This window comes from Helobdella robusta (genome assembly GCF_000326865.2).
Source record: "Helobdella robusta unplaced genomic scaffold HELROscaffold_2, whole genome shotgun sequence".
NCBI classification, from domain to species: Eukaryota; Metazoa; Annelida; class Clitellata; order Rhynchobdellida; family Glossiphoniidae; genus Helobdella; species Helobdella robusta.
The window spans coordinates 384,643-396,574 of record NW_008704083.1 but is presented as its reverse complement, the minus strand read 5'-3'; the positions used below and the strand labels follow the sequence as shown (position 1 = coordinate 396,574).

At 32.5% G+C, this 11,932-nt stretch overlaps 2 protein-coding genes across 2 annotated transcripts in view; one reads left to right on the top strand and one right to left on the bottom strand.

Moving 5' to 3' along the window:
* The window catches only part of HELRODRAFT_64563 (hypothetical protein), a gene marked incomplete at both ends in the record, with an annotated part of 7,271 nt that extends 5,860 nt beyond the window's left edge, over positions 1-1,411 (top strand). The window contains 5 exons of the mRNA XM_009016966.1: positions 5-74; positions 184-334; positions 575-699; positions 778-863; positions 1,230-1,411. Coding sequence (XP_009015214.1) covers positions 5-74; positions 184-334; positions 575-699; positions 778-863; positions 1,230-1,411 — 614 coding nt within the window. The remainder of the gene's footprint in view (positions 1-4; positions 75-183; positions 335-574; positions 700-777; positions 864-1,229) is intronic.
* An 8,431-nt stretch (positions 1,412-9,842) lies between these two features.
* HELRODRAFT_64856 (hypothetical protein) lies at positions 9,843-11,397 on the bottom strand (the record flags this gene model as incomplete). Its single annotated transcript, XM_009016965.1, has 2 exons — positions 9,843-10,009; positions 11,277-11,397. The coding sequence occupies 2 exons, from the start codon at positions 11,395-11,397 to the stop codon at positions 9,843-9,845; spliced, it is 288 nt and encodes a 95-aa protein (XP_009015213.1).
* Between the last annotated feature and the right edge of the window lie 535 nt (positions 11,398-11,932).

Here is an 11,932-nt window from a genome sequence, read left to right as displayed (position 1 = left end):
TGAGGATCCCCATATGCGGATTTTTGGCAAATGGTCTGGGAACAGAAGGTCATGGTCGTCGTCATGACCACCAAGTATGTGATTGGCTGCTGGGTTCATTCATTCATTTATCTATTCATCTATTTGATCTTCCGTTTATTTGATCATTCATTCATTCATTCATTCATTCATTCGTCTTGATAGATTGATGGAAAGAGGTAGAACGAAATGTGGGCAGTACTGGCCGAAGGACGATAGCACGATAGACACGCACAACAGTTTGGCGGTCATCAACTGCGGCTCAGTGACCTCGGGTGACCTGGTCACTACGACCTTGTTGCTACAGAATGTCAAGGTCACTGCTACTTCGTGTGTTTGCCTATTTTCAATGCTTGCTAGAGATGATTTTTAATTGGAATTTTTCAAAATTGTCATTATTCTCATCTTGACATCATCGTCAGAAACTTCTTTACCACAAGTTCATCATTACCACTACATTGTCATCATCATTATTTCTTCACTTTCATCGTTATTTCGTCATCGATGTCATCATTACGTCATCACCGTAACTACAACGTCACTATCGCCGCCACAGACATCGGAAAGCCGCGAGATCAAGCACATCCACTTTCTCGGCTGGCCCGACTACGGAGTCCCTACTTCAGCCGAATCATTCCTCGAACTCATGTTCTACGTGAGGCAGGTGCAAGCCACCATGTGGTCCAAGATTCGAAACGATTCTGTCGCCAACAACGCCTCTGCAACTACTGCTAAAGGAAAAAGCAGTAGTAGTAATAGTATTATTAATGGTTGTTATGGTGATGGTTGGAATGTCGCAGAGCCTCCTATTGTTGTTCATTGCAGTGCTGGTATTGGCAGATCAGGTCTGGGTTTGGTTTTCTTTTTTGTTTGTTCGTTTGTTATTTTGTCTGTTTGTTTGTGTTTGTTTGTCTATTTGTTTGTGTTTGTTTGTTTGGGTTTTGTTTTATTTTGTTTTTGTTGAATGTGTAAAGAGAAACTGATGATAAAATGTTTTCAAATGAATTTTTGTAGATTGAAAATAATGTAAGAATATCACTTAAGTGTTGTACAAATTTGTAACTAATTAAATTCAATTCGTTCCTTTATTTCCATTAAGATTTCCAATAAAGGAATGTTTATTGGAATCAATTTTTCACTCAACTGGTACTAAAAACATACTATTATTATTTTATTTTTATTATTATCATCATAATCATCATCGTTCGTAGGCACCTACATAGCTATCGACATCATGACCCAAGCCCTGAAGCACAGCAACAAGGTGAACGTCATGGAGGTCATTCGCAAGATAAGGTCACAGAGGGCACTCAGTATTCAAATGTCCGATCAGTATGCCTTCTGCTACAAGGCCCTCCTCTGCTATGCCAAGAAAGTCGGGCTTCTTAGGTGATTCCACCTGTCAGGGTTGCCCGAATTTTGATTGGTTGACAAGAATCCGAATATTTGAGTCAAAATATTTGTAGTCTTTTTTCTTTAGTCGTACATGATCACGTGATGTTGAGGATGGTGAAGATGATAAGGAAGAAAATAGCAATAATAATTATGACGAGTCAGCATTCGTTTTGGTAGTTAGTGGAAACTAATTAAGTTGTTTAAATGTTTATTTAAGAGATGATGAATTACACCAATAATCATCGTCTGTTGAACTTTACTGGGAAATCTATTTTAAGCCTCTCCTATATAGTGTCTTATATAATTATTCAATTATGTTGGTGACGTTGATTGAGATGATCGTTAATTTTCGTGTAAATTGTTATTTCAACTTAGATGTGAGTAATTTTTGCACTAATTCTAATTAATATTTACATCTAATGATTTTCTGTCATAACCACATAATTCTCGTTATTTCATTCGATCATTAAGTGACATCAACGTGACATTTCTTGCGAACGTAAAAATTCTTCTAGCGATGACAATGCTTGTTATCTCGTAATTTTTCTATATTCAATTTACTTTTCAAGTAAAGGATTAAAGTAAATATTACGCTTCATCTTTCGTAGGTAGGGCTGTATATAATTTCTTCATTTCGTCAGACACGTACGATACGATACGATCTTTTATTCACTCCCAAAAAAATGAAGCCAGGATGACTGTGATAAAGCTCATAGAGAGCTCATCTAGCACAGCTACGTATATACAAATATTAATCTGTATCGTTTTTTTTTTTTGAAAAAACTCTCCAATAAATCTATGTATCATGTTAAACAAGCAGTTGTTTTTCACAAATTCAACAACTTAACTAAATTTAGATAACAATTAAAATTAAACAATTAAACAGGTAAAATTAGTTGTAAAGTGGGTCCCGCAGGTTTATAACAAGCAGATCTAAAAAAAGGTGTACGGTATCGCGGAAATGTCTGAAATTAAGAGCTTAGTGATCAAAACATTCCTTTGTACTAAAGAGTTTTAATTAATAGGTGAATTCCATCCACATACGAGGATAAAATGTCTAAATCAACGACCAGACCAAATAAGTGTTTCTCGAGTTAATCTTAATCGCTAACATGGACATATATATACGTATATATATATATATATATATATATCCTATTTCATTTCAAGTTAGGATGACTCATTTTTATAAAAACATTTGCAAATTTGAGTCAAGTTCATCGGAATGTAGTTTAAGTATTTCATAGTAAAGGAAGGCCCGAAATATAAAGAAAAACAAGAGCTTGTGTCACGTTATATTCGTTTATTGACGCCATGTTTTTCTTCTCACTTGTTATGCATGAAAAATACCAAATAAATTTAGGGTACAGATTCCGTTAAAAACTTAGTCTAAACGTTAACTTAGTGTTTCGTTATTAACTATTACTATTATAACCATTATTATTATTATCCACATTGATCACACGTGTCATACTAACGCAGTAGTAAGACAGTAATGCATATTTTGTATCGGTTCTCAAACAACATCCTAAAAACATCTTGTGAAAATTAAATGAAAAAACATTTTAAATTCATAAAATGAAGATGATGATTAATTAATTAACAAAGAAAAAAGAATTTGATTCTTATAGAAATTTCAGATTAGATCTAACAGAAATAATATATTATGGTATGAAAGCTTGTTATGTAAAACTCATTATAAAGCGTTATCATTTGATAGTGTTACGTGTGCGTGTGACTAAAAAAATGGTTGCAAGTAGACATGTTCCACTGTTGAAAATCCAACACAACATATATATAACAGTTTTATAATTCCAATAATTTAAAAAAATTCGTTTCCCTGCGAATAATTTGATTTTTCGAGACTTCATCCAAACTGAAAATGGACAAAACTGAAGAATCAATGAACAGACAGACTGGCAGAGAGGATTCTCTGTTTAATAGCATTACTTACTAATAAACATACAAATTTTTTTGGAATAATGTAACTCACCGCTGCATCACGCCATAAATCACGTCTTCAATTAGTATGAAAATATCCGAATTTGCACAAAAAAAGCATAAAGAATAACCTAAAAAAAGATGACCACTATTGTTATTATTAATAAAATTTATTATTATTTCTATTATAATATACTATTACCATTATTGAAATTGTTATTTTTACATGATACAATGAACGATAAATATCAGCTGATAGATTTTCTATCAAATCAAATCATTTTCTCCTTGTAGTTAATAATTTTCATCTTACTAATTCCACTCCTCAAGAAGTTATCAATTATTATTAGTAATGGCACGGCTAATATTTAAAGATGTCACGTATCATTCATCTGGTAATGATATAAGTATTCAAAATTATTTAAATTAAAAAAAAACTTCGAGAGATTATATGAAAGAATGAAAGATAGAGATAGATAGATCAATTTTTTTTCTTAGGCTTAAAATAAAATCATACCCCGCCAGATGCACAATTTGTCTGTAACAATCTTAACCTTGATAGTATAAAGACTGATCAGAATAGAAATCACAAATTACTTTATAATGAAAACCGCGGCAACGCCACACAGTAAATAGATAATAATAACATTAATAACATTATTACTGATAACAGTAATAATATATAATAACAGTAATAATATAAGAATCCAATTTTAAGTGAAGAAATAACGCATACAAAACACGTACAAACAAATGCAAAGAGACACATTAAATAGCACTGCGAGGCATCATGCTATTGACGCATCTGATATATCCAATTGCAACAGTTTATACACGTAAGTAATTCTGTAATAAAATTAAATGAACCATTGAGTAATTTTGTAATTCAATTAAAGATCATTAGGTAATTTAATGAGTCAATTAAAGATAATGTTACACGACTGCAATGTTAAAAGAATTCCTGTCTAAAACTGATGTGGTTTTATGAAATTGATTAACCAATTGATTAAATCCAAAAAATTTCATAATAAATTATTCGTCAATGCTATATCATTGGCATGATAGATACCGTTTCATTTGTAAGATAGACACCGTTATCATTTGTAGGATTGATACCGTATCATTTGTAGGATAGATACAAATATCTTACACCATCATTTCATAAAAACTAAATAACCTTTCCTATGGTGTAGAAACCAAAAATTGAACAGGACATAAATCGTTACGACATTATTATATCTCATTAAAACAGTACACCCAGCAAATGAGAACAAGTAAAAAACTCCTCTGTGTGCAATGAACTCTCCGAGAAATCATTAAAATCAAGCTACATATAATTACGAAATTTCATTAAAGAGGTTAGCAATTTAAATATTTTAAATGAATAAAAACGCCATATCACTTTTAAAAATTATTTTAAAAAAAATCTCTATTTCTCTGCTATAGCAGTAGCTTACATAGCTAATGATAAACAACACTGTAACAACAATCACCGCTTACTTACATCACATTACAGTAACCTTCGTCAACAATCATCGTTGTCGTCACCACCACCACCATTCCAAAAAGTTGCAGCAAGACACATTAACTAACACAGCAACAAAATGCTTGCATTAATATCAGTACTTTACAATGACACTAAATCAGTGAGTGGTTTTTCGACAAAATATCTATATTAAGACTAAGGATATTCAACGAGTGAATGAATGGATAAATGAATGAATAAACGAATGGCAGAAGGAAAGAATGAATGAACGAATGAGTGCAAGTGAATTAACAGTTTTAAACATTACATTGCTTGCTACTATTAATCATTAGATAAATTCACCTTCCAACATTTTGATGGTTTCAATCATAACTATAATTCAATCAGTATTATCATTTTATTAATAAACGTCATCTCGGCATTTTAAGTATTCATATTCAAGCAAGCACCATCACCGTAATCAATGTTGTCATCATTAAATCACATCAGACACTATCATCATCGGTGATAATATCACTGTAGCGTATATAAATACACAGGATATAATTCACATCACATCACCATCCTCATCGTAAAATAATCAGCCAGTATCATCACTAGTTAGCCATCACATCAGTCAGAAGGTAGACAAACATCCGCCGCAAACACACACACGATAAAATTTTAATCCCATCATCATCTCATTGTTGGCGTAGTAGTAGCTGTATAAAGTATACACATCAGATGTTTATACTTCCGTAAGCAAAAGCACGTAATTCACTGGACAGATCAATAATAATAATAATAATAACAATACATCACTCCCTTTTTCTTCAATTATTATAATTAATTCCATTCATTATTATTATTATTGTTCTTTATCGTTATTATAATTATTATTAACATTAGTATTGTTGTCTATTACTAATATTTTTATCATTCTATTTGAACTACGTGCTCTCAGCAGTTTCAACGTATTCTGTCCTAAAATTATTTCCACCTCTCATACCTGCAGAAAAAAAATTCATGAAAAAAGTCAAGAAAATAATCCTAAAAAAAGCATTATCATTAATAACTATCCTTAATAAAAACATCATCAATCGAACACTTTTCAAGATAATAATATTTAAATAAACAAAATCTAAGAGAGTTGGTCGAAATTTTTAAGAACATACACAGGTATACAAGGAAAACTAACATAACAATGTGAACTTTATATGTATATGGTAGGCATGGCTATACCATTTCACCACTATATTTATTTATAATTATCATTACTAGTATCAATAAATATTATCATCATTACGACCATTATAAATGTATTGATTGTTAAACTTTTATTTATTAATAGTGGAAGGTTGGTTGTTGTTTAAAGAAGTCGATTCGACGATTCTGTTGTCACCAGCCTCCTGCTGCTGCTGTTGCTGCTTATTCCAACCACCCCCACGGTAGCTACGCCCACCTCCTCTGCTGTACTGGTTGGCTGTTTGTCGTTAGTTTCAATTGTTAGTGTCAATCATATCTCGTATTAAGCAATTTAGGCTTTTTGAATATTTTTCAACATAAAAAAAAGAAAATAATACCTGACAAAAAGCATGTAAAATAGGATTTGATGGAAAAAAGTTTGAAAGAATAATTCTTCATCAATAAATTAAAAACAAAAAACGAGATGAGCAAACAAAAAAAAAACAGAAACAAACACCTACCCCAACTTCTGTCACCTCCTCTGAAGCCCCCATACCCTCCTCTATTTGAATGGTACCCATTATCCATGCCCCCGTATCCACGGCTGTACGAACCGCCGCCACCTCGGCCTCTGTAGCGACCTCTGAACCCGTTGGAACCTCGTAAACCGAACGTCTCAAAGTTCAACTTTCTCTCCTCCCGCCAGTTCGTACGAGCAGCAGAGCTGAATGAATGGCCATGACAAATTAATGATGGAAATAATAGGAACATGTCAGCTGAGAGAATTTATATTTCTCAATTTGTATATGCTGGACTTCAAATGAAAACTTCTTATAAACAAATTTTAAAATTCATTTGTTTCTAAGTAATATTTCAGTGAAGGCATAATGCGCTCAAAGCAGTTAGTTGATAAAGCAGATAGATCAATAGAAATAGCCAGTGAGTTAACAAATATTATAAACATCAATCTTTTAACCATTCAATCAATCAATCAACAAACCAGTTTACATTCAATCTCTTCATGAATTAATTAACCAATCAATTAGCCAACTAATCAGCCAGCAAACTGACCCATTAGTATCTAGAGCCTCACAGCTGATGGAATCAAAGAAGGACTTGTTCTTGTCATAATAAGCACTGTGGCCTGACTGACCGACCTCTCCATTTACATCATCACCCTCCCCATCCACTGCTGCTGGGTCGTCTCCTGATGACTGGTCTTTACTCTCTGGTGTATGTGTGTGTGTGTGTTGTTATTTCAAAGTTTTTTGTGTGTGCGTGTGTGTTTGGTGTGTGTGTGTGTGTTGTTATTTCAAAGTTGCTTGTTTGTGTGTGTGTGTTGTGTGTGTGGTGCAGTTACCTCAGAGTTGTTTGCTGACAAATTAAATGTAATGACAACAACAGTAACAATGATCTCATTCAAACATGTTGTGATAGTGAAGAGAAATTGCACCAACGAAATCAACCAAATTTATCAGAAAACAGATTTAAAAGTGAACAAACACATTTATATCAATATACTAAAGATATAAAAAAATTATTCTCAAAGATGAAAAATAATAAACACAAGAAAAGAAGACAAAGCAAAATATAGAAGGTAAAAAGATAAATGAGAGAAAATATGAAAAAAAACAAAAGAGAAAAAGAGAGAGAAACTTCAAAGAACAAAGAACCAACCTATTTTGAGCTTTTCTTTCAACTCCTTCTCAATCTGGCATTTATCAAACTGAGCATTAGAGCTCTCAAAATCAAACTCTGAGTCAAACTTCAATACACCTGGTCGACCAAACCTTATGTACCCCGGCCTGCCACCGTAGCCTCGGCTGGACCCTCTGATCATGTGACCACCTCGATTTAGTCGCAAGTTTGATGTGCTATTGAAGTAACCTAAATATTTCAAATAAAATTGTCATAGAAGATAAATAAATATCATCCACACATGCTCCAATTAACACATACAATCTGGTGAACACTAACTCTTTTAGGAACAAACAATCACAGATACAGATTATATAAACATAAATAATAATTAGATACACATGAACAAACAAAACATACATACACATACAGGCACACATACAAAAATGCATACAAATAAAAGAAACAGAAACATACACGCATAAGATTACATATTAGAAAAAAATCACCACACCTCTTGTTGGTCCTCTCCCTCTTTGAAGTCTGTAATCATATTGTTGTTGTTGCTGCTGCTGTGCACTGCCAGGTGATGATTTCATATATGTTACATTGTTGCTGTTCGATGGGTAGCCACGCTGTTGTTGGTGTGATGGTGGTGGTGATGAGTCTCGATACTGTTGTTGTTGTTGTGAGGGTGCAGCTGAGGGTGGGTACTGTGATGGGTAGTTTTCTTTGTTATACCTTTTCAGTGGAGAATGATTTCGAACATTTATATTTATTAAAAAAATCGAACTTATGCATTTGAAAATTTTTTAAATGTATCAATAAAAATTTAAAATATTCAACAAAAAAATTTTCATGGCTTATGACTATGTGAAGAAAGTCTTTTGGCGCCAATTTTCAATGACAAACTCTGCATTATTTAGAACTCTACAGAAGCAAAATCACTTTAGACATGAACAGAACATGAAGTAAAAGGACGACAGAAGAAAAATATTAACTGACCTAATATTAGAAGGCCCATTTTCTCTGTTATTTAAATAGCTGTGATGAGATTGTTGTCTTTGCTGCTGCTGTTGTCTATGTTGTTGTTGTTGTTGCTGGTAGTCTGATCTCACATACTCTCGATTGATATAATTTTGTTGTTGCTGTTGTTGTTGTGGTGGTGGTTGGTGTTGCGAGGGAAGGCCCATTTGTTGGACGCCTTGAGGGTAATCACTGTACCTACCTGTACCTGTTAGGAAGTAAAAGAAAGGAAGATTAAAATAATTATTTTTATATCATCTAAATAAAACCTGGTCAACATCCTAAAAAACCTGAATAAAAACTAAAGAAGAACTGATTGAAAAACAAACAAGAGAACAAAAACCAAGGAAAAAAATTGAATGGAGACAATATTGATCCAACCAATCAACAAACCTCTATTATAAGCTCCACCTCTACTTGAACCTCCCCTCGTCCTTTCATCCAATATAGCAGGAGAGTAATCATTAGGACCGCCTACATTAATAGCTGCTGCATTACTATTGGTCAGAGATTGCGGTAGTTGCTGAGGTGGTGGTGACGGACTACGAGAATCTATTGAGAAAATAAAATTAATTTTAATTCAAAAACCAAATATTGAAAAAGGTTAATGTTAATTATTAGCTAATGTGTAGAAGTTCTTCATTAGATATCTATTCGTCTTGAGATGATGATGATACACCACAAAAAAAATTAAAGTAAAATAAACGCAAAGATGATGTAATCATCAAATAAATCATTCAATGAATATGATCAGTGTATTCCAAAATGTCTGATAAATCTTAAATGAATTCTAAACTAATGAGGATGAAATAAGTTAAAAACCTGAATGAGTTGATGGAGCACCACTGAATTGTGAATGACTGCCTTGATAATTTGAATGACTTTGATAGCTATGACCTCCGAATGCATTGTAGGGAGGGTACTGGCCAGGCATTTGTTGGGCAGAGTAGGAGCCCGTAGGTGGTGGCCCCCCACCAAATGGATACACATTGTTGCTACCTACAGAGTTAATCTGGCTTGAGGACATAGAAGACTGAAACAAAAATAGAACATTCACTTTAAATTACATTGTATTTCAATAAACTATGGTATAAGTCAAACTTCTTATGATGATTTGCAAAAGAACATTTATTTCAAATAGTGAATTGGCCAGAAGTAAAAATGAGGTCAAATTTCAAATGTCAACCTGAACAATAGCTGGATCTTGAGGTGTAAGCTTGTTAGTATCACACACATGTAAATCTTTAATGTCTGTACCTCGAAATATTATGTATTCAAAAATTTCATCTCTGGGCTGGACAGGGTGATCCGTGTGTCGGTCCTCTGTACCAAAAGACCTGACTAAATTTTAGTAACAAATTGTTGGATGCATTATCTTTATCTAAAAATAAAAAACTTTTATTAATTTTTCCAAATGAACAATAGTCATACTTTCAAAAAAAATTTCCATTTAAAAATATTAATTAAATTTAGTACAGTGGCACTCCTTATTAAAGACTTTAAAAATGTCAAAAAAATCAGGTCTTTAAAGGGAGGGGTCTAAAATGAAGAGAAAGCATATTTATAACCAAATAAAGAAAAGGTACACAAGATGTATACATTATTTTCAATTAGTAAATGTACACTGCTTTGTATTATATTCATACAATATATAATTTGGAAAAACTATGTTGTTTTGTTAAACTAAAAAATTTAATTTATTTTGGGGAAAAAATGAAGTGAAGGTTAAACAACTGTTGACTTCTTTCTAAAATGTTCTGTTTAAATTTGACCATGAAAATTCTTTCCAAAAGTTCTGAAATGCCTTTGAATCCATGAGTCAGTGTAAAATGAATCAACTGTTAGTACTTTTAGTACTTACAGAGTACTTTTAGAGGCAGCAGTAAAAGAAATTACTGGTTCAATTATTTCATAAGTTCTATCTCTTTGTGGATCTTCTTCAGGTTATGACTGAATATCCAAGTTATCTTTCTCTGTTTTAGCACATGTTGGGACTTTGTCATCTACTAAAGCAAACTATTCTAATGTCATGCCATTGAGAAACTTGACCTCATTTGCAGAGTTCTCTTTTTCCATTTCAATTTGTGTTACATCATCTGAAAATTATTATTTACATATTAAATATTTTTTGCTTAGAAAGTTGAAATAAGGTTTAAAAAATAAACGTTTCACAATTAAATTTAAAAACAAAAGCTAAAAAAGAATAAAACAAACATAAAAACCAGAAAGTGATTACCTTCAATGACATTAGTTAGATTAGTCGTTGGGATCTTGAATCTACACTTCAAAAATGCATAAATATAAAAAAAGAATCCAGAAGTTTTGTTTTGCTTGTAAATTATGATGGCATGTTTTGAATGTGTATACTGAAAATTTTACAAGTCATAAATTTGACCTTTTAATTTAATGATAATTTTTGTGTGTATTTTGCTATTTTAAGATCATTGGTCATGTTTTGAAGGGAGTCATAGATTGGGAGTGACGCTTAATGTGAAAAATATCCATCAGAAACAAAACGGTCGGGAATGAGAGAGAGTCGGAAATGGGAAAGTCGTTGGGGAGGAGTACCACTGTAATATTGAAATAATAACGCAATAAAATGCAACACCTTTTGCAAGAGCCACAGTAGACTCGTTGGCATCAATGGAGTACAAAACACCTTCATATCGTATTTCAGCTTTTGATATCAAACTAATCTTGCTTCCGAGATACGGAATTTCGTTGCTCATCTCGACCGACAATTAAATTAAAAATTATTCACTAAGACGAAAATAAAAATTAATTTATATACACCTCAGACGACCATTTTAAAGGAAGTAGTTAAAAATTAGTTTTTTACTCTTGCAAATAGCGCTGTACTTTTAAGTAAAATATTAAATAACAAAATTCGATGACTACATGTAACTAATTATCTGATGAAAGCTTAAACCTTTTGATATTCACAAAAAATTACTTAACAATTTTAAAAAAGAGCACAATTACGCGTTTAGCAAAGTTCAACGACCGACCTATTTTAAAAACGCGTAATGAAATTAAACTGTCGATCGTTTTTATCCTATTTATTGCGTGTCCTTGACTGATTTAGAAAGATGTCATTATATCTGTGAGATGTCTGGATATCGTACATAAACCTTACACCACCTAATTACCAACAAGTCATGCTTTCCGGCAAATAAAATACTCAATTATTTCTGATTCTTATACCTTGAAATCAAATTTTGATGTTAACGCCCACTTAGCCCTTCAGTCTATACAAATTCCGAT